We start from the raw sequence: 23,142 nt of genomic DNA on the forward strand, positions 1-23,142 counted from the left end.
AGGTCCTCTTCGTTTCTTTTCACCCTGCTTCTCTGGGATAGAAGGTGTCTGCCTCCACTATAGGCAGGTGGATCAGGGCTTGCATTGCGGAGGCATACCAGTCGTTTTCCCTGCCAGCTCCAAGTCATGTCACGGCTCATTCCACTCACAGCACTGCGACCTCTGTGGCATGGGCCACTCAGGCGTCCATTGAAGAGATTTGTAGGGCCATGACATGGTCTTCGCCTTCCCCATTTGTTAGACATTATAAAATAGACTGCTTTGCTTCCGCGGACGCCTCCTTTGGTTGGAGGGTCCTTCAGCAGGTGGTGTCTGGGGATGTGGACCCGGCCTTGTCTGTTTCCCTCCAATTGGGACAGTGAGTCTTTGGTATGTCCCATTGGTGGATTCTCCATCTCCTGTGCTGGAGAAGGGGTGTTGTCTTAGTTAAACGCCTTTTCTCAGCACCGCCTTTTCTCAGCACGGAGATGGAGAATCCACTCCCACCTCTTAGGGTACGTAAGGCCAAGGTTAGGGGTCTGAGAGCCAACACCTTCGGACTGTCGTCAGCTGCTTTCGCTCTCATCAAGATTGGGTTCTCCTAGCCCAGCAGGGGGCGTGACAAGTTTGGCTGACTTGGTCTCAAGGGCAGGAAGACAGAGCAAACCCATTGGTGAATTCTCCATCTCCGTGCTGAGAAAAGGCATTCAGGTAAGACAACGCCCCTTTCCATTAAAATACTAATTAAAGCAGAACAGAAAACCAGAACAATCAACTTAGTATGAAAAGATAAAAAATGCAAGAATTAATTATGTCTGAAAATAAACTGTACACATTTGACATTTTATTAGGGAATTGTTCTATTAAAAATAAGGTATAATTAAGGGATTTGGACAAGAAAGGCAAAGATGGTTTAATAGATACAATAGGTAATCGACAGTTTATCAAATGAATTTTTTTTTTAAATACTCATATAGATCTATTTTCTTTTACTGGGGAAAAACTATAGATTCAATTTACTGGTGTATTCCCTTTTTGTGTGTGTATTTTCAAGTTATTGGGTTCAAGTGACTATCTGGACAAGTCTCTGCTGGTTTTTTGACAACATTTTCAGAAGTGTCCCAAAGGTGTTTTTTTCAAATCCAAAAAAAGACCCAGCAGGAGCAGACAAAGAAGAGAACAACAAACAAAGCAACATTGTTATTCCATACATTGAAGGAATATCTAAAAAAGCTCAGGAAGATTTTCATCCAACACAATATACATGCACACTTTAAACCCAAAGTACACTAAGGCAGAAGCTTGCCCACCACAAGGATAAAATACCTAGACCAGGTGTTCCCAACCGGGGATGCTTGCACCCCCTGGGGGTGTGAGATAATTATTCCAAGGGGTGCGAAAACTCGGGTTTTCAAAATTATAATGTATATGCATAATTCGTAACGGGTGCGAGAATATATCAGAAGCTGAAAAATATCTGGAAAATACGGCTTGAAGCTCAAAAACCAAGATCATGGTCATCAGCACACAACCCGTTAATTTACCACCAGTAAATTCAGAAGGAATACCATTAGAAAAAGTTGAAAGGGGGCTTCCTGTGACGGCGGCGCTGATGGCGGATGTTCTCAGCCGTCCGCCCTGGAATGTGTCAAAGCCAGCTGAGACAGCGAGCAACAGCCGTCTCGCGGCTTGGAATCTCTCTCCCTGGGCAAAGGGGAGGAGATGAGTTTCCCTCGGATAGTGGCAGGGCTCCCTGAGAGACCCCAAAGTTTTTTTTCTTTGGTGGTTGGAGGGTTGAGAGCTCCCATGGAGTCTGAGGTGTTCTCCACATTCCAGGATGCCTTTGCTCTAATTTTTTTTTGGGGGGGGGGGCAAAGCTAGACGCTGCTTACACATCTGCTTTCAAAATGAACTTGTGAGTAAAATTTAAAGCAGACAGAGCTGACCAGGGAGATTATATCTGTGATTATTTTGAGACTTTAACTCTGGAAATAATTTTTCTGTCCTGCTCTATGGAGTAGAGAGTTGGTCTCTGACAGAAGGCCACCTGAAGAGACTAGAAGCATTTGAAATGTGGATTTACAGGCAGCTGTTATATATAAGCTGGGTTGACAAGATCAGAAATGAGGAGGTGATAAGCCGCCTGGGAAAGCCAAGGGAAATCATCAAAACAATTAAAAAACAAAAGTTAGAATATTTCAGACATGTGATGCGACACCTAGAAAAATACGGCACACTCCATTTAATCCTCCAGGGAAAGATTGAAGGCAAACGAGGTCCAGACAGAAGAAGAACATCATGGCCTCAAAATCTAAGGGACTGGTTTGGACAAAACTCAGTAGCACTTTTTTGTGCAGCTGCTGATAAAAACAGGATCACCAACATGATCACCAATGTCCGATAACGGATATGGCACAAGAAGTTCTAGAAGTGCGGGGTATAGAAAAGGTTGGGAGCTACTGAGCAATGTGATATATGCAGTACAATACATGTATAGATACATGCATAGATCTATACATTGGAAAAACAAATGCATAGCACTACATAGAAGAAACCCATCAGGACAAGATTCAGCTGTCCATCTTCATTTAAAAGACAAAGGTCACTGTTTTGAAGACAGCCAAATCCACATTCTGGATAAAGAGCACTGCTGGTTTGAAAGGGGTCAGAGGCTAGCTACATTAAGATTGAACAGTTCTTTCTCAAGAGGGGGGGGAGGAATACGATACCACCTATGTCATGTTTACAACACAGTCCTATCAGCAGTTCCAAGAAAGTTCCGCACCCATCTCCATTATTCAGGTGACCCTGATGGCACAAATAAACCTACTAGTGAAAGTGCTAACAATCAAATGACTGCAAGGAATATAAATCCTTCCATTCTCCACCATTCAGTCAAAACTGAAGAAGCTTATTGGATGAGAAGCAAAAACGTCTTCAAGGAAAGACAAGTCCAGTTGTTTTTTGAAAAAAAGCACCTTTGGGACAAACATGACCTGGATGACTGACAGTCTCCATAAACATTTTCAGAAGTGCTTGCCATTGGCTTCCTCTCTTGCTGAGAGACTGACTGGTCTATCTAATTTCAGCTATCTAATTTCTAGCTGGTACTTTAACTGCTGCTCCAAACTTGCTACTTTATTTCCAATAAGTGTTTTAAGTATCTGCATTCTGTTTCTTTATATGGAATACAAAGTACTTAATATTCCCATTAAATAGTTTATATCCTATTTTTCAAAAGAACATGCAAGACATTTAAAAATGCTTAGGTTGGGTTGCCATAAACGTTTCTATAGTTCTGTTTTCTCTGAAATAATGCTTCCAAGCATCTCAAAATATTTTGTTTTCACAGGCTAAATTTACTGAAATTCATTACATAGGGTTAACCTGTATATTCATATATACCTAAAGAAACCATTTTTAATGTTTCCCATAATAAGCATGGTTTTCCTGATAGTTTATCAGTTCAATAAATCTTTTAATTTAACATGTTGGAATTGAGAATTGAGATATAATTTCAGATAATTTTATTGAAAAGATAAATTAGCAGAAATTTTTGTATTAGAAACTCATTTTCACTGTTTCAGTGAATTCCCAATTTCTTTTGTTTTAGAATGAACATATTGCTACAGGTATAAAAATGGTGAAAATGGTTTCCTGTGATTTTTTTGTAGCTTTTCAGTTTACTTTCTTTGACGGCAAGTCCTTTCCAAAGAAAGTTCCAGAACCTGACTAAAGAAGAACCTATTCACAGATTTATAACTACAGTTCCAGATGCCCTTAAAAGCCATAAAAGCAGGTAGTACCTCAGACTTCAATACTTATGTTTTGCAAGTTGTGTTCTAATTTAAATCTTTGTTCTAGAGTAGAAAAACTGCTGTTAGGCCTGAAATGGACAATTGTTCAGATCTTCTATCAAAAGTCCTATGAGTTACAGTTTTGCACTGCTAGTTTGCGCTTGGATGTTTAAATTGATATAGAGTTTTTGGAAATTAAGGATCTATGCCAGGCATGTCAAACTCGCAACGTCACGTGATGTTGCGCGACGTATCGGAGCTTTTTCTCCATTGCTGGCAATGGGGTGGGCGTGGTTTTAGGATGACGCGTCCGGCCTGCGGGCCGGCAGTTTGACATGCCTGATCTATGCATACCTTAATGCTGGATTATATGGAATATAATCATCAATTGTTTTCTAATATACCGTGTAATAATTTACCTGACATGCATCAAATTCTTTTTTACTTTTGGAAGAAATTAATACAGATATTACAGAGCATGAATTTTTAAATTCCAACATAATTTTATGTAGAATCAGATTTGAACTAGATCCAGTATTTCAGAACAAGTATGTACTTTCAAATTTTACAGCCCAATATTTAGGGCTTTTTTGTCTTTCTGTGTATTTAAAATGTAGACAAATATATTTTAGTATCTGTAAAATGGATTAATAATAGCATGTCTTTCTTTGAAACAAATAATTTAATTTTGGTTTAAAACATTTATTAAAATTATTTATATATTAAAAAAAAATAATTGAATCAATGCATGTGAAAAGTTCCTATGCAGCTTTTAGTGACATGGAAGTCTTTCTACATGGTCTTGAACTTGAACACATAACAGAATTACTGAAGGTAAGATTTCTTTATTGAAAACATATGGGTGCAGTGAAATCTCAAATGGATTATTCAGGGTGGGGATAATTTATTGCCATTATATAATAACATGAGCTGCGTAATTGGTGTGAGAATTTGCATCATTTGTAATATTTAATAATTATATTGATATGAAAGAAACACAGTTTAGTCTAGTAGTTAAGGCATCATACTAGAAAGCAGGAGACTGAGTTTAAGATTGCCTTAGCCATGAAAACCAGCTGAGTGAGTTGGGACAATCTCTTACAGGGTTGTTATGGAGAAATTAGAAGGAGGAAGATGTGTTGGATATGTTTACCACCTTGAGTTATTTGTAAATAAAAAAGGTGGGATACAAAATAAATAATGTCATTTGTTTAATGTGATAATGTACAAGATATAAATAATTGTGCTTCCTTATTTTAAATGCCATACCTATTGATTGCTTTAGGTGCAGTGGATACCCCAGTAGTGGACTCTCTTATTTTTTGTAGTTTGTATTATTTTTTATCAGGCCCACTAAATTGAAGTTTCATAGTAATATATTACTGTACAATTCAAAATGTCACTGCTTAGGTTTAATCCAGAAGTTCAACCATTCATGTGATTAACTGTTCATAATATTCTGACAGATGTAAATTAAAAGTAGCTTCTTTTCTATGTTCAAGGAAAGATTCTCCCTGCGAGCTTCCCACAAGAAAACTCATGGGGAAGCTGGCAGGAAGTTGGAAGTTGTTGCCACTGTTTTTTTGTCCACCTGTGCTCATTCTGTTTCTCTGTTTAGATGAGGAAATATTTCTGAAATGATGACCCAATATTGTCTAATGCAAATTAAAAATGTCTTCTGAGCTTGTTTTCTGTGTTCATTGTGAAAATAATTGAAATTTAATAATAAAGTGGGTTACTGCCCTACATAATAGGATCTTGGCCCAAAGTATCTCTAGGAATATACTTTCATCTCTTATAGGAGAGAGAAATACCTTTAAGACAGCTTTTGACAATGGGAAAAGAAGACTTAATACAGGTTAGCCTATTCATTTATTGTATATTTGCTCTTATGACAACAACAATACTGCTCTTTTAAATTTTAATTCTGTATTTTTTTCACTTCATAACAATTTTCAACATGATTTGCATTTTATTTTGAGAAAAGTAGTATCTTCTGTTTAACTGATTTGAATCTCTCTTTTTTTTTTTCAAAAAAAAGGTTAGGCTGGACATATGCTTTAATAGGAATTATTGTTATACAAAGGGTCTGTTGATATTTGTAACTATCAGTACAAGATGTTTTGCAATTCTCAGTTGAAATGATTGGTAATGTGAGTAAAATGGAGAATCTTCATTAAGTTAATATATATGTCAATGTTGTGACAAACTGAACTGAAGCCATTTTCATTTTGTCTTTGTTGCCACATATTTAATTAGAAGAAGGAGGGGGATGTGTAATTTTCAGTTAGCCAAAACATTTCACATGTATGAGAACCAAGGTCATTGCTGATAACATTTTGGCGGGCTGGAGCAGCTGAGAGGAGTGCCTACATTTTCAGACAATTGGTGAATGTGATTTATGACAGCAATTTGGGATGGGAAATGAAACTTGCAACTTTGTAATCAAGGGGAGGGGAATTTAGTCTTTGGTTCACCATTGCATGTGCTGTTATGTTGTAGCCAAATCAAAATGTTCTTTAAGGAAGAAATGCTTGCCTTGAAGTTCTTTTAAATGGTCTCATCTATGGGAACCATGACATTAACCCAAGACTCCAAACTATTTTAATACCATGGGGTCCTGAGCTCCGGTTGCCTACCCGAAGCCTTGGGAGGAAAACAAAGACTCAGGGAAGATTCCATGATTGAGAAAAAGGAAGAGCCTATTACTAGCCTCGAAGCTATAGCAACTACATCAGCGGATAGGATGCAGACCATTGTCCTGATAGAGAGTGTGACTTCTGTGACTCGGGCAATGGGCGCGAGACCAAAGGAACGTGAGATCCAATTGGAGCCATTATTGTTGTCAGAGGGAATCCTATCTATTGGTGACACTTGGCGTGCACAGGCAGCCCAAGCAAAGAGAAGTTTAATAAAGGCCGTGGAAGCTGAATTTCCACTAATTGCTTCCCATGAACCACGCTCTCCTGATTGAAGAGGGGCCAAGCGACTGGCACCTTGTGTTCTGTCCCAGCCTATGTGAGTCCTTGTTATGCTCACAAGGAGAAACCCCTCTTCCAAGAAACAGGCAGGAACTGTAAGAAAAAAACCAATCCCTTTATTCTCACAGACCTGAGTCAGTGTCCAAGGCAAACAAACACAGTCCACAGACACTCGATCCTCAACACAAACGGTTGCCTTTGGCAACCAGCACCTCCCACATCTTCCCTTTTATAATTCAGCCAAGGCGTGGCTTCCTAATGCCTTCTTTGCCTTTGGAGCCCCCCCCATTGCATTCCTCTTCTCCTACTTGCTTCTCTTGGCTACAATTTCGTGCATCCTGGATTTGTCCCAACTTTGTTCTTCATCATTGTGTAACTCAGGCTCCCAGCACAGCTGTGTCTCAGCCTGAGCGCAAGTAGAGGGGCCAGGCTCCTTGTCCGACTGTAAGTCTTGGAGCTCCTCAGAGCCTTCCTCTGACTCTAATGTCACTCCATGCCTCTCCTCTTCATCTTCCTTGGACTCAGCTGTCGGATCTACTGGCTGGTGAGGAATCACAACACCTTGGGATGAATCGGGTGAATGGAAATATCTGACTGCGATCCGAAGCCAATCCATTGAGCGGTTAAGAGAGAAGTTTGAAAAACTGGAGGTGGGAGGAAAGGAGCAGGTCACCCGTCAGTTACTTTCCAGTAAACGGGATGACAGATGTCCCCTAGACCGTCCAGAATCCAGGCGAAGTCCCAGTCCCTTAGCTGGGGCCCAAGCTGCCTCCCTACAACCAAAGCCATCAGTTTTAACTTCGAGTCCAGTGTGGAGGCAAAGGCCAGACCACCGTCAGCGGCGTGATATCCCTGATCATCAGCGGCGGACGGCCAGCCCTGATTGCCGTCAACACTATGCTAGTCGTGATCATCAACAGCGGTATGTCAGCCTCGATCGGTACCGATGCTATGTGAGCCCTGACCGATATCCACGCCAGATCAGCCCTGAATGTTATCGGCATAGAGCAAGCCTGATCGCCGCCAATACCCAGATAGCCCTAATAGATATCCACGTCAGGCTAGTCCAGAATGATATCGGTACCAGCCCAGGCCAGACCATCATCATTACAGACTTAGTCCCAAGTGGCACCCCTGCGACTCAGCCCTGAACGTCACCGGTGCCATACCAGTCCAGGAACCCTGCCAAGAGCTAATCAAGCAGCAGGACTCCCACAGGATCAATTGCAACAGTATGGATTCCTACAGGCTCTCTTAGATCGGTAACAACCCGTAGCAGCCCCTGGCGAAAGGGTGAGTATTTACCAAATTAGACCTTAAAAAGGCATATTATCGCGTGAGAATAAGAAGGGGATGAATGGAAAACTGCCTTTAACAGCCCCCTGGGAAGTTATCAGTTTAAAGTCATGCCTTTTGGATTACAAGGAGCTTCTACTGTATTCATGCAGCTGATCAACCAGGTGCTGCACGATCATTTGTATAAAGGGGTTTTGGTTTATCTTGATGACATCTAAATCTATACAGAGACTGTGGCAGAACATATGATTTTAGTATGAGAAGTGCTCAAAAAACTGCTGAACACAAAACTTTATGCAAAACTTCCAATGCAAATTCCATCAGGCACATTTGGATTATCTGGGTTACAGAATATGCAGCAAAGAAATAGAGATGGACCCAGTTAAAGTGAAAGCTGTAATCGAATGGCAGCCTCCATGAACTTGAAAATAACTTCAGAGCTTTCTAGGATTTGTTAATTTCTATCACCAATTTATCCCCTCATTTGCTGAGATTGCTTTGCCCATCACTGAACTGTTAAAAACTGGCAAAGATGGGGGTAAACCACGACCAGGCAAACCCCTACGCTGGTTGTTAGAGTGCCAGAGTGTGATGGCCCAGGGCACGGCACAGAGGCAAAACAGTCAACTGGCAGTTCAAACCACCCTTTATTTGCTCCAAATTTTCCCCAAATGTTACCACATTTCTAGAAGCCGCAGAACAAAGTAAGACACACACACCTTCAGCAGCCTCTGACAAGTAGTTTCACAAGTTTTTAACTCTTCAGGCAGGAAAAGTATGTGTATGGAACAAGCTGGTTTCAACTCACACATAGTTAGATTACAAGTGTAATTTACTCAAGGCCACGTAGATAACAAGGAAAGAAACATACATCCAAAATCTAATGAGTCTGTGGAAATACAAACTTGCCTGAGCAGTTTCAGAAGAGAATCCAAAATTCAATCCGGGGCCTTTGAACACCAAATCAAGTTTGTCAGCCAATCGAATGGTCAGAGTTTCAGGGTTTCCAAGTAGAAATCACAACACAGAACAAGAGATCAGAGAGTTGTTTCCAAGATCAGCAACGGCACTTAAACCTTCAAGACTTCAGTGTTTGTTCCCGACAAATGCCCCTCCCCTCAGTGTCTCCTTAAGTCTCAATCTCCAGGTGTGCCTTGTGGAGAGGGGCGGGCCGCTCTCCTCCCAAGTAGTTTAGCCTCCTGCTTTGTTCCCTTCTTCTCTCCATTCTCCGTACTCTAGGATCAGGAGGGGGTGGCCCTTGTTTATCATCTGAGTTCTGTCTCTCATGTTCATCCTGTCCCAATCCTGAAAGGCCCTAGCCTGCCTCAGCCTGCTCTTTCCCACATTCCTCTTCCCCACAGACACCTCTCCCTCATCCTCTGTCGGCTCCAGTTCCAGCTAATTTTCCTCAGCAGATTCAGGCTCCGATGGGGGACATGACAGACTGCTTTTGAGAACTTAAAGCGACTGTTTGCCACTGAACCAGTTCTCAAACACCCTCATCCTGAAGAGCAGTTTATCATTGAAGTTTATCAGCCACAGTGATGTGGTTGTGGGGGCAGTCCTATTACAAAAAAACCCGAAAGGAGAATTACAACCCTGCGCTTACACTTCAAAAAAAACCTCACTGACACAGAACGAAGATGGGCTGTCTGGGAGAAAGGTTTTTGCAATCCAATGGGCTTTATTGACTTGGCATCATTTTCTAGAGGGGAACAAGGTGCCTTTTGAGGTTTGGACTGATCACAAGAACTTTAAAGCACTGAAAACTCCCCGCAAACTCTTTCCCAAACAAGTTCGCTGGGTGCAATATTTTAACCGTTTTAACTTTACTCTGAAATATATACCGGAGTGGAAAATTGGGGGGGGGGCTAATGCCCTCTCTAGGTTACCCCAATATAAAAGCCAACGTGAACAAATTATAAACCCTATTATGCCACCATCACAAATTATTTCTCAGATAAACCCTAGAAAGCAACAACATGTGAGGTCACCTAATCCAAGTGACCCATTAATAGAGAAATTAAAACAAGAACTAAAAAATGATCAATAGTTCAAGGAGAATCAAACCATCTTGATTCATAGGGATAGATTGGCTTGGAAAGGGGGGAAATTATATTTGCCTGAACCACTCAGGCTTCAAGCGCTCCAACGCAGCCATGACGTTAAGCAAGCTGGTCACATTGGTTATTTAAAGACACTACGTTTAATTCAAAGGCAATTTTGGTGGCCAGGCTTAAAGAAAGATGTGGAGAACTATGTAAAAAGTTGTGCAGTCTGTGCTACCATGAAGAGGATCCCAGGAAAGCCTCCTGGGCTATTACAGCCTGTTGCAGATCCTTCTCAGCCATGGGAAGAGATTGCTATGGATTTTATTGTTGAATTACTGGAGAGTAGAGGAAATACAGTAATATGGACTGTGATTGATCTCTTTTCAAAGCAAGCTCACTTCATAGCATGCTCAGGCCTCCCCTCTGCCCAGAAACTATCCAAATTGTTTCTCAGGCATATTTACCAGCTACACGGTTCGCCAAAACGGATAATTTCTGACAGGGGAGTTCAATTTACGGCCAGATTCTGGAGAAATTTCCTCAAACTGATTAGTTTTACACAAGGACTGTCATTGGCTTTTCATTCCTCCACAAATGGGGCGGCTGAAAAAGCAAATGCAATGGTGGAGCAATATCTTAGGTACTATGTGGATTACCAGCAGACAAATTGGACTGCTCTCCCTTTCACTGAAGTGGCTTATAACAATACTGTACACAGCAACACCGGACTTACACTATTTAAGATAGTCACTGGAAGGGATTTTATTCTGATGTCTGAATACCCCTAGGAACCCTCTACTTCTCAAACATTAGATCAGTGGGTATCTGCTTGGAGGGGTGTTTGGGACAACACAAAGCTTTGACAAAAGCCTCAGAAATTTACAAAAAGCAAGCAGATAAGAAAAGAGCACCTCAGAAAACTTTCCGTGTGGGAGAAAAGGTTTATCTTTCTACAAAGTATTTAAGACTAAAATTACCTAGCAAAAAATTAGAAGCAAAATATTTAGGACCATTTCCTATAGTGCGAATCATAAACCCAGTCACTGTGGAATTAAAACTCCCTCGTCTTTTAGGAAAGATCCACCCAATGTTCCACTGCAGTCTGTTAAAACCTTTCAGAAAATCAACTCTAAGACTCCCTCCTAAAAAAGCACCTAGCCCACTTGTGGCTGGAGAGACTCATTATGTAAATGAGTAAAGCGTATCCTTGATGCTAGATTATACAAGGGAAAATTGCAATATTTAGTGCAGCGGAAGGGATATCCGTTATCAGAAGCCACCTGGGTGAAAAGTATTGAAGTGAAAGCTGACAGACTGATTTACAAATTCTATGATAAACATCAAAGTAAACCGAGAGGGGATTCTTAACTGTTATTCTTGTTTGATTTGCGGGATTTCTCCTTTTAAGGGGAGCTGAATGTCAATGCTGTGACAAACCGAACTGAAGTCATTTTCATTTTGTCTTCATTGCTACATATTTAGTTAGAAGAAGTTTTCAGTTAGCCCAAACATTTCACATGTATGGGAACCAAGGCCATTGTTGATAACATTTTGGCGGGCTGGAGCAGCTGGGAGGAGTTCCTGCATTTCAAACAATTGATGAATGTGATTTATGACAGCAATTTGGGGTGGGAAATGAAACTTGCAACTTTGTAACCAAGGGAGGGGAAATTAGTCTTGGATTCACCTTTGTATGTGCCGTTATGTTGTAACCAAATAAAAATATTCTTTAAGGAAGAAATGCCTGCCTTGAAGTTCTTTTAAATGGTTTTCATCTATTGGAAGCATGACAATACATATATAAGCAAGGAAATGAAATGTATAAAATGTGCTGTGTTGCATCAGCATTATTTTGTGCAAAACTGATAGGTTCTTATTTACCTTATGTCAAGCATCAAACTCTGGTGGCTATGTGTCTGCGTTTCAACTTGTCTTTAGATAAAGGGGAGAGGTGTTACTCTCAAGTGGGTAGATGGAGAAACAAAACTTTTTCAAGTCAGTTACAGACCGTGGGAGCCTGAAGCCTTGTCAAGGACACCAGAACGGGTGTGGATTTGAAGCAGATGGTTCCCATAACAAAGTGAACTTGTTGATGTGGATTATGTAAGACATTGGGGATTTGACTGGGAAAACTATTGTTTATGAAGGACCCGCTTCAAAACCTCATCCCAAGAAAGCAGGCATAGAAGGCAGGATCTGAGGATTTTCCGCTCAAATCAATAGATTAAAAGAACATCAAGCAAACCCCACCCCAACAGTTTACCTGGACAGTTCAAATGAGCCAATCCCTAGGTGTTAGGTCTGTTTTGGGAACAGAGCTGATAACGGAGTCTGTAACATGCTTGTGAAGATGTTCTTGGGTCTTCGCATCTTTCTCTTCCGCAGTGAGAGATAAGCCAGATGTCCTTTCTCACCCCAGGTTGACATCAAGGGGGAACAGTTCAAAGAACAAGCAGATAGAAAAGGCAGAGAGGATACATTGTGGCTAAGCAAAAAGGAGAAAATATGTGTTCCCTGGAGCCTCCCCCCTCCCCCCAAGAGAATGACAGAACCCACAGAAAGAAGCCGAAAGGAACAGAACCACCCCCTCCCTAACAAAGAAATGGGTTCTGACAGTTTAAGTCTGTGAATTGGTGTGGGAACCTCAGAGTTAATTTTACTTCAACATAATCACGGAGTGTATTCAGTAAACCAGAAGATTTTCACAAACAGATTTAATCTTGAGTGTTATTTAGATTCTCAAGTTGGATGTTGACACCTTACCTTATTCACATCTTGGAGATTTTAAAAGTATCATTTTTATTGACCAGAAGAATTGTTATTTTTAAATATGATTCAAAATAAATGTACCATACCTTTTTGCATCCCGTCTTTGTCGAGAAACAAATAATTTTTTTAATTTTTTTTGTCAAAAGAAATATCTATTGTTTTGTATTGCATTTTTTGTTGAGTCTTATGTCACTTAGGGAAGTATTAAAATTTGTATCTATTGATTAAAATTCATTATAAAACAGAAATGTACTGTTTGCTCAGATGTGTAGTTTTTTATTTTATTCTTACCTTGATAACAAAATTACGTCAAGTGCAGAGTTCCCAATGCATAATTAATATCTGAAGGACTTGAATGTTTAAAACTCCTTAGAAATGTTTTTAAATTTTTAGATTGGCATCAAGAATACCAGAGATCAACAAAAAATTTTAGATGCTTTTAAAGAACTACATATAGAAGAAGTAAAGTTGGAAGAACTGTCTGCAGTGACAGATTTGGAATTCAGGTAAAAATAGTGATAAAAAGAAAGATGAACCATTTATTTAAATAAAAATAGTAATAAAGATCTCATATTTAATAGTCAAATTATTATTTTGCAAAGATCTAGTATGAAATACTAAAGCTTATGCCATTATAAATCAATTTATTTTTATTTAGCTTTTTCTTTTGTAGCAAACTAAATATCTACTCCCTGGAAACTTTCTGAGTTTGCAGTTAAGTTTTTTATATTACAGTGAGGGAAAAAAGTATTTAATCCCCTGCTGATTTTGTACATTTGCCCACTGACAAAGAAATGATCAGTCTATAATTTTAATGGTAGGTTTATTTTAACAGAGACAGAATAACAACAAAAAAATCCAAAAACACACATTTTAAAAAAGTTATAATTTGATTTGCATTTTAATGAGTGAAATAAGTATCAAATCAGCAAGATTTCTGGCTCCCAGGTGTCTTTTATATAGGTAAGAAGCTGAGATTAGGAGCACTCTCTTAAAGGGAGTGCTCCTTATCTCAGCCTGTTATATGTATAAAAGAAGCAATAAATCAGATTGTAAACTCTCCACCATGGCCAAGATCAAAGAGCTGTCTGAATTTTTTTGTTACTCTGTCTCTCATTGTTAAAATAAACCTACCATTAAAATTATAGACTGATCATTTCTTTGTCAGGGGGCAAATGTACAAAATCAGCAGGAGATTAAATACTTTTTATCCTCACTGTAACTCATTCATTTGTCAGAGCTGAGGATATTCATTCTCACATGACCTTAGAGTGAGCAATGTCCTCACCCATTATGCATGTGCATAAAATAAGAGAATAAATAAGACTACCTAGTTATTGTTAAAAAAAATTAGTTTGATAGTAATTCCTTATCTGAAAGTAAATACTCCCTTTGCATCTAGTTGCAGTCATGAAAGTTAAAATTTTAAAGAATTTACCTGTTTTAGTATAAATGAATAATTGTTTAACATTTTTGTTACAGTGGTGATGAATTTCTTTCCTTTCTTATGAAACTAAAAAGACAATGCATTCAACTTAAAACCTCTGTGCAGAATATTATTAATCAGTTTCCTACAGATGCTCATAAGGTACAATATTCATCTAAATGTGTTTTTTTCAGAACATCATCCTTTACTTAAGTAAAATGAATTAATTCTCCACAAGGGAATGGCTATGGGTTGGACTTCTCTCTCCATATTAACACTGATTGAGACAGGCATTGGAGAGAGGAGCTGAAGTAGCACAATATTATGCTGCCCAGCCCCAAAAGGGTACCATGGTTGATGATATCAAAAGCTATTGAGAGATCAAGGCGAACAAGGATGGGTACACTGCCCCTTTCTACTCTTGCCAGAAATTTATTGTTATTTATTTGCTAAATTTATTTACTGCCTATTTTGCCTTGCGGCTACTCTAGAATGGCTTAAAACAATAAAAAGGAAGAATTGAAAAAGTAAACAACAGAAGTAAAATAATAGAATAAATTAAACAATGAAAAAGAAAATGAGAATATAGCACTATGATAACAAGATGATGGGTGGAGAGCAGAGGGTAAGGGGGGGGAATGAAATCTGCCATAAATCCAGCAGCCATCTCCAGTGGAGAATTCCCCCATTTGGCCCCCAGGCCAACCAGCAGAACCAGGTCTTCAGGCTCTTGTGGAAGAATAGAGTGGGGGTAGATTTTATCCTAGAGAGTAAGATGTTCCAAAGGACGGGTGCTGTAGTAGAGAAGACTTTTCTTCTGGATCCTGATAGTTGGAGTTCTTTGAACGACAGGATCCAAAGTAGGCCCTCTCTGCCAGCACGAGTAGGATGGGCTTGTCCTAGCAGGATGAGAAATCATCCACAAGCATAACTAATGCTATTTCTGTCCCATATGCAGGCCTGAAGCCCAACTGAATGGGATCCAGTCTGTTATCTTGTACCAGGACAGTGACATCAGAAAATATATTGTTAAATGAACAGTAAAACTGCACACTTATGATAACAGTTTATAGCCCTGTGGAAGAACAGTATGTGAAGGGAAAATGTCAGTTTGGACATATGCCAGACACTATCCAGAAAAGTATTTATTTTTCCAAGTGATTGGATCTGGAATTTCCATCGCTAAATGATGCAGACCAAAGCATTTTGTCAGCTGACTGCATCAGTTAATGCCAGCACTCCCCATTACCACTTAAGCAAGGATCCCAGGTCACTAAATGAGTGCCAGATAGGCTGGTAAGGCATGAGCGAATGGTTTCTACCTGGGGAGGGGAGAGTACATGAGTGGCCAGCACTAATGGCTAGAAAAGGATCTAAGCAACTTACTGGAGAAATTTTGACCTTCCCTGCTAGCTTACTCATTTCCTTTGTTTGGAGGAAGCTAGCAGGGATGGTCTCAAATGGCAATCATGTGACTGGGATGCTGCATCCACCCTAAGTGCGAACTGATTGCAATCACCTGGCCATGGGCGTACTGAGTGGCGAGAATTTCAGAAACCTGTTGTAAGTCTCCTTTGTCCTCTAACAGTTGCTGAATGAATGGTTGGTAAGTGAGGATTACCTATATTCTTTTTCTGTTGGAGAAGCTTAACAGTTTGCTTAAAAGAACACAGTGGGTCTTACCAACTTGAGATTCCATAAAGAAGCAAAAAATCTAAAAGAATTGAATTGATCACTTAGTGTCACCTTGGACTAGACCAGCATCTAGTCCACTTAACTTTTGAAGTACCAGGGCATGATAAATCACCAGACGTGATGTATTCTCCATTATGAAGAACTTGTTTGATCTTGGTAGTTCTGGGGAAGTCCTTGGTAAAAAGTTATTTTCAGATGCATGATATTGGGATATTGTACTGCTTATATCATGATGATGATAATGAAAGTCAAGAATGGAAACATCACCATATGACAAAAAAGATGTTGAAACTTTGGAAAAAGTTCAGAGAAGAACAACTAAAGTGATCAAAGGTCTGGAGACTAAAGCATGAAGAACAGCTGCAGGATTTGGGTTTGGCTAGTCTAAAAAGAAGAAAAAACAGAGGTGACATGATAGCAATATTTCAGCATCTGAGGGGCTGCCACAAAGAAGAGGGCATCAAATTATTCTCCAAAGCACCAGAGGGCAGGACAAGAAACAATGGTTGGAAACTGACCAAAGTAACCTGGAATTAAGGAGAAACTTCCTCCCAGTGAGGACAATTAACCAGTGGAACAGCTTGCCTTCAGAAATCATGGATGCTTCATCATTGGAGGTTTTTAAGAAGAGACTAGATAAGGGGTAGGCAACCTTGGCTCTTTTATGACTCATGGACTTCAACTCCCAGAATTCCTGAGCCAACCATGCTGAGGGGAAAGGGAGAGGTTTCCAAGCTGAGCCATGTTGGCTCAGGAATTCTGGGAGTTGAAGTCCACGAGTCATAAAAGAGCCAAGGTTGCCTACCCCTGGACTAGACAGTCACTTGTCTGAAATGATTTAGATTCTCCTGCTTGAGCAGAGAGCTGGACTAGAAGACCTCCAAAGTCCCTTCCAGCTGCTAGTCTAGTCTAGTCTAGTCTATTCCTTTTTCTCTTATCACAACTTGGCATAAAAAAAGTTAAAGCCATAGTAGTAATAACTGATACGATTGTCATTGACCACAGAAGGAATGCACCACATAAGGCTTGCTTTTGTAAGGTGAAACTCATACCTCAGCCTGAGCAGAGTACAATTCTTGCAGTAAAAATATTGCCCAAGTACCAGAGCAAATAGAAGTGAAATAAACATACAAGATGAAAGTCAAGTTTTAAACCAATGGTAAAACAATACCAATCAGCATATCCAACCATACCAGAAGATTCTCTGTGTATAAGTAACAAGATTGAACATACCAGGAGATCAGCACACCAAAACAAATCATACAGACCAGACTAGAAAGTGATACCTGTAAAACAACATGACTGACAAGGTTACAATTACTCCTAAAATATAAGAATATACTAACACAAATACAGGTAGTCCTTGGCCTACGACCAGTGTTTAAGGTATTCCAAAGTTATGTCAGCCTTGGAAAGGCTTTATGGCCTGTAAAGCACTTCCAACTGTCACAAAATGTCACATGATTGCAATTTGGTTGCTTGGCCACCTGTTCGCATTTTTACCTGTTGCAGAGTCCAGTCACATGATTGTGATTTGCAGTGTTTTTTGCAATGCCCATTGAGGAATGATGACCACATGATTTGCATAACAATCATTGTAAAGGTGGTCATAAAACTAGAGGATTCATGATGGAAATTCCAGTCCCTATTGTTATTGTAAGTTGAAAACTATTTTTAAAACTCTTCACACTGTTGGAATCTATCTGGCTATAGATCTGTTCTCAAGTGGAGAGATTTGCCAACATTTCATCTAAAAATCACCTTGATATGCATTACTTTAAATATGTCTTAAAATGGTCAGTTCTCCTACAAGATCCTGAAACAGAGGATACCCCATACGTTTGCCATTGCTTGCATATCAGCACAAAACCACACTCATTCAGTGAACTGTATTGAGGATGGAAAATCCTCTCCAAGATGTGGCAGGAAGCTTGTATGGGAGCGGCTTATCCAAAACCTCAACATGTGTATGCTCCTGTGTATTTTTCAACCAATAAAACTTTGCAATAGTGAAATTATACCAGTGGAATGCAGTTCATATGTAACTGTAAAGATATTTTTTTAATTTATTAGTTGGTTCTTGAATGGAGTCCACCACACAGTCTTGCTACAGTGTGTGAAGACCTAATTTTGAGTGCTGAAGATCTGACTGCAGAGGTGGTAAAACTAAAAATGCTCATGAATAAGGTACATATATCCCTTTATGAATAGAGTACGTATGATAATTACCAACAGATTTCTAAGTATTAGTTTGTTCGGGCAGTATGATTGTTAATGTTTTAATAATACTCTGCCCACAGTCGCCTTGTGAGGTAGAAGGGCGGTCTTCAAATTTGATTAATAAATAATGGATTAATAGATTTGGTATTCTAGAATTTGCCATTATAGGAATACGTCCTAGCAGTCACAAGTGGGACTGTCAACTTCGTTAGAAAAGCAATTGCTAAGTGAATGAACTTACTATATTTAGCTTTCCTTTACTTCACAGATCTATGAATGGTCACTAAATGAGAAAGTCAATAAACAAGACTATTTGTAAAAGCAAAATATGGGTAACTAAGAAAAAACAATAGGGATGCGGCCATGCAATTTGGAAACTCAGTAGTCTTTTCCTATTCAGAATTGCCAGTGAGCAGATACAGCAAAATTAATTAGGGCTTGCACATGCAATTACAATGCTGCCTTTCTGCTATTTATATAAAATCTGTGTCTATTTACAGAAGGCTAACTTAATTTTTCTAGAATACATTAGTATAGATTTCTAACATTTTTTCTTCTATTCAACATATTTTTATCAGCTCCAAGATGGGCAGAATGATGATCCTTGCCGAATGCAACCTTTGGTGGAATATGGCAGATGGAAGACAGCTTTTCTAAAAATAGCAGTACTAACTCTGGTTGGGTCTGGATGTGTTTTCTTTATTTTCAAATTATCTCTAAAGAAAAATTGAATTAAAATAAGATTTTATGTATAGTGGATAAAGCTAGATAATTTTCCAGTTTTAATTTTAAAAGGTAGATTGATTTTCACCACTTCTAAGTTAAGCATGCAGCTTTCTTACACAAACCGATTATGCTACTGAAGTTGACCTATTTTTGCTGGTGCAATGTTTCAAGTTTTTTTTTGCAAAAAATGAGGGTGGAGATAGGATTTGGAAGCAAAATGTTCCCACTTCCATTTGTATAACCTTTGTCATGCACAAGTCAGGTACAAAGTCACTCAGCTGACATTTGTGCTGTTTACTATTACATTCGGACAGCATGATTTTGGGTTATAGCAAAAACGAACAATTTGCCGCTCACTGTTAAAATTAGAAAAAGGGTGTGTTTGTGACAGCTCTGCTGGTAAATTGGCAGTGTCTCTCAGAATAGTCATGAGGCTGAATTGTAACCTTCACTTTCATATATTGGTCACCACCACAATAAATCCCAATTCTTAGATTTTCAAATTTTAAATCCATATGAATACATGTTTATGTTTCAGATACATATTTTTATGCATATAATATAACTGAGTAAGAACTATTTTTTATTCATTAATTTATGCCTCCAAGTAATCCCTATACTGCCAATAGGAATGTTACGTTAGCTGTATGTTAAGTTCTTTTATTTCTCTCTATATATATCATCATCAGATTTTTTTTGCATTTTTTGAGCAGACAGGAAATATTCTCTCATACTAACGTATTTGACTATTATTAATTATTTCTTTATGGATTCTACCTACGGAAGTTGTCTTATTTTAGGAAAACTGGGAAGAAGAAAGATGGAACTCAAATCCAACAAATAAAATAAACTTTGATCTTGTTTATAATGTTTTTTTGCAATGGCCACAAGTTTGCTTAGTTTGCATTCTGACCTTGCTACAAGAAGTTAATATTCAAGAATGTTACTTTTGTCTGGATTCGTTTACTTCCTGATCTTGTATTTTTAAAAGCAAGATCAAAAGATCTCAGCAAAATTACTTTATAATTATAGCAAAATGCTCCCATTATTAGGAATTAATAAATTATTAACTCATGAAAAACAGCCTGTTTAGCTTGGATTCACATATTTTACCAGGCTGCCCTTGTTTAATTTTATACCATGTCATAAAGAAACCACAGTGGCTAGATCTCTGCATCACATGGTATATTTTGAATTAATACTGAACGCTGAAGTGAAAATAGAAACTATACCAGTCTGTGTAGATTTCCAAAATGCTCGCCCTTTTCATTGCGGGTTTATTTTTCACATTCACTATATATTTTAGGCAGTGCAACTAACAGATCAATAACCAAATGAGTTATAATGGAAAAGACTTTGTTAAATCACCATGGCCTACCTATGAGAGAACCTCTGTGAGGGGTTGTCACATATATATTCCTGGTTCTATTAAAACACTACTATTGGGGTTTACATGATTATGTATCACAAACTGTTACAGAAATTCTCAAGAATACTTTATTTAAAAACTGAAAGAAGACTACTGACATTCAATAAACTCCCTTGAGTTTTATTGCTTACAGTGCAATAAAATCAGATATAGCTTAACAAATGGACAACATGGTGCCAGTAAGAAATTAACATACCAGTCAAAAGCCTGTTTGCTTAGAGTATATTAATGAATTTGGGTGGCCAAGTCGAAGTCAATATCCATAAATTGCAATTTTAGCAACATTATTTTATTTGAAAAGTTAAGAAATATTAGTGTTATGAAACTATAACACATGGCTGTAGTAGCCTGAATTTAGTAAAATTAGGATTTTAACAGATAGCTACCATACAGAATATAAAAGAAAAAAACATTCATTCAAATATTTTGGAAGTCTTCAGCCTTCTAGTGCTACTAGAAAATACCTAGACAGAAATTATACTACGTTAAATTATATTCAGGATTTTCAACAATACAGGGTTAATTTGGGAGGTTTTTTTTATGCCACCTTTATTATTTTTATAAATAATAAAACCAACATACCTAAAACACCTCCATCCTCCTATTTTCCCCACAACAACTGTCCTGTGAGGTGATTTAGCCTGAGAGAGAATGACTGGCCAAAGTCACACAGCTGGCTTATTATAATTGGTCCAATAACTAAGTAATACCCAAACCAAATAAAAAGCAACTTGTTGTTCAATATTTCTCAAATAACCAACTTCCATCCTTACTATGAACAGGATTTGTAAAGAAGGACCAACTTTAACCAATGCAACTTTTATTATTCCTTCAAAAGGAAAAGCTCTCTTCTAGTACTATTATTAAAAGTAACGTCTTTGCTATGCCATTTTCCTCCCTAACACATCTGTATACAGATATTTTAACAAATGGGTTACATGGCCACTTAGCTTTTTCATGAACTCAATCTTAGTACTCATGAGTAATATTTGGGACAAGTGTGAGCCAAGAGAAACTTGCAAACCTAAGCATATCTGAATCAATAAGTGGAATCCATGGCCAATGGATTGGTCATGGCTTTGGCTGTTGCAGCATCACCTCGGACCAGATGACCTGGTAGTAGTAAAACTCCCTTATCACCACCCAGTTAGACTACTTGTAATGCACTCTACTTGGTGCTACCCTTTAAAAGTACTTGGAAAAAATCATTGGTCCAAAATGCAGTGGCATACATCATTACATTTGGTGGACTTCACATTGATTCCAGTTGATTTCCAGGTCCAACTTAAGGTAGTTTTACTGATCAATGAAGACCCTTATGGGTTGGTATCTGGATACCTTCAGGACAACCTACTCCCATCAGTAACTTACACAAAAGAGAAACTGCTGTGAATCCTGCATTTTGAGATGTTTGGGGGAGTGTGGTGAAATGATCTCTAATAGTGTCAATATTGTGGTACATCTGTGAGAAGATCAGATTCTTTTATTAGTCCTTTGGAGAATTTTGAAGACTGAATTGTTTTAGAAAGCTCCTAATGTTAATGTTTCTATGTTTATTTGTACTTTATGTTGTATTTTTAAATTATTTTTGTAGTTGCTTATTTCTGCCTAGATGCTTTATGTAAACCACTGAACATCTCTTAATCACAACAGCGTAGAAATGTGATTAATAAGTATAAGAGATGGCGCTCATTATGGTATATAAAACGATGTGTGAATTCAGTTGATTGTTTAACCATTCAGCACTGCATATTCAAGCAATACATATGCCGTAGCAGGTTCAAAGGCTTTCCACTGTTACCAAATAGTTTATGGATGGATAATGTGTTTTATACTAAAACCAACTTTCATGTGCCTTAGATTGGGGAATTGCAAAACCAATAGAGCATCTAACGTAAGAAAAAAATTACAGTGTAAGAGAATGCCACTTTACCCAATAATAATCTCACCTCTTTTTGCCCTGAGGAAAGATTCTTTATACAAACATTGTTTGGACATAGAACATTATGTACTTCATGTTGGTCTTTTTGTATAGTATAGTAATGAGTTTTTTTCTCATAGAATTTGATACACTGGCCAAACTTGCAAACCTAATTTTCATGGCAGTGATATTTGTGATGTTCTTGGCTGTGCTAGATGTTTTGACATCCTTAGGATTATAAATGTTTCGGGCTCTATTATTCTATGCCTTGATAAAATGGATGTGCAAAAAACTGGAAAGGGCTAAAATGTGGAAAAGTAACAAGAATGACTGGAATAAAAAATCACATTTGTTTTTCCATTCATGTAATTCCTGGTTATTGTGTTGAAGCCTTTGTTACACTTTTATTTGTACATAAACAGCTTTTTTCTATTTATTTTGCTAATAAAGTTGGACTTAAGCTTTGAGTAGAAAGCCAGTTCTGTTAAGGAATACATATCAACTCTTTTATGATAAAATACAATGGAGAGGATATCTATTTTACCATACGTGATTTTGGCTTGTCTTTGGTGTCGGTTCATGTTTGCTTTTTGTTAATATGGTTTATGAGAAATACATTAAAAACATTGTTATGTTGAATTAAATACTAAAAACTTGCAAGTTCATGATCTTTGGATTCATGAAATACAGAATATAATCAGCAGTGTTCATTGGGAGTTAAAGAGTCTAGGTTGCAGTTGTAGCAAAACAATTGAAGCCCTACTCTTTGCACATGTGTGTAACATCAACATCCACAAAACGAATGGTAGTTCAAAGCTGCTGACCCGATTGCTTTTTTTTTTTTTTCATCCC

At 38.3% G+C, this 23,142-nt stretch overlaps 1 protein-coding gene across 2 annotated transcripts in view; it reads left to right on the forward strand.

The window, feature by feature from the left end:
- The window catches only part of ASZ1 (ankyrin repeat, SAM and basic leucine zipper domain containing 1), a 49,041-nt gene extending 26,286 nt beyond the window's left edge, over window positions 1-22,755 (forward strand). For both annotated transcript variants that reach the window (XM_039343438.1, XM_039343439.1), the window contains exons 7-13: window positions 3,654-3,778; window positions 4,535-4,610; window positions 5,578-5,634; window positions 13,267-13,379; window positions 14,356-14,461; window positions 18,068-18,181; window positions 18,793-22,755. In XM_039343438.1, coding sequence (XP_039199372.1) covers window positions 3,654-3,778; window positions 4,535-4,610; window positions 5,578-5,634; window positions 13,267-13,379; window positions 14,356-14,461; window positions 18,068-18,181; window positions 18,793-18,945 — 744 coding nt within the window. In that variant the 3' untranslated portion in view covers window positions 18,946-22,755. The remainder of the gene's footprint in view (window positions 1-3,653; window positions 3,779-4,534; window positions 4,611-5,577; window positions 5,635-13,266; window positions 13,380-14,355; window positions 14,462-18,067; window positions 18,182-18,792) is intronic.
- The last annotated feature ends 387 nt before the right edge of the window (window positions 22,756-23,142 follow it).

The sequence above is a fragment of the Crotalus tigris genome, unplaced genomic scaffold (assembly GCF_016545835.1).
Source record: "Crotalus tigris isolate CLP2741 ecotype Arizona unplaced genomic scaffold, ASM1654583v1 scf7180000017851.206555, whole genome shotgun sequence".
NCBI lineage: Eukaryota > Metazoa > Chordata > Lepidosauria > Squamata > Viperidae > Crotalus > Crotalus tigris.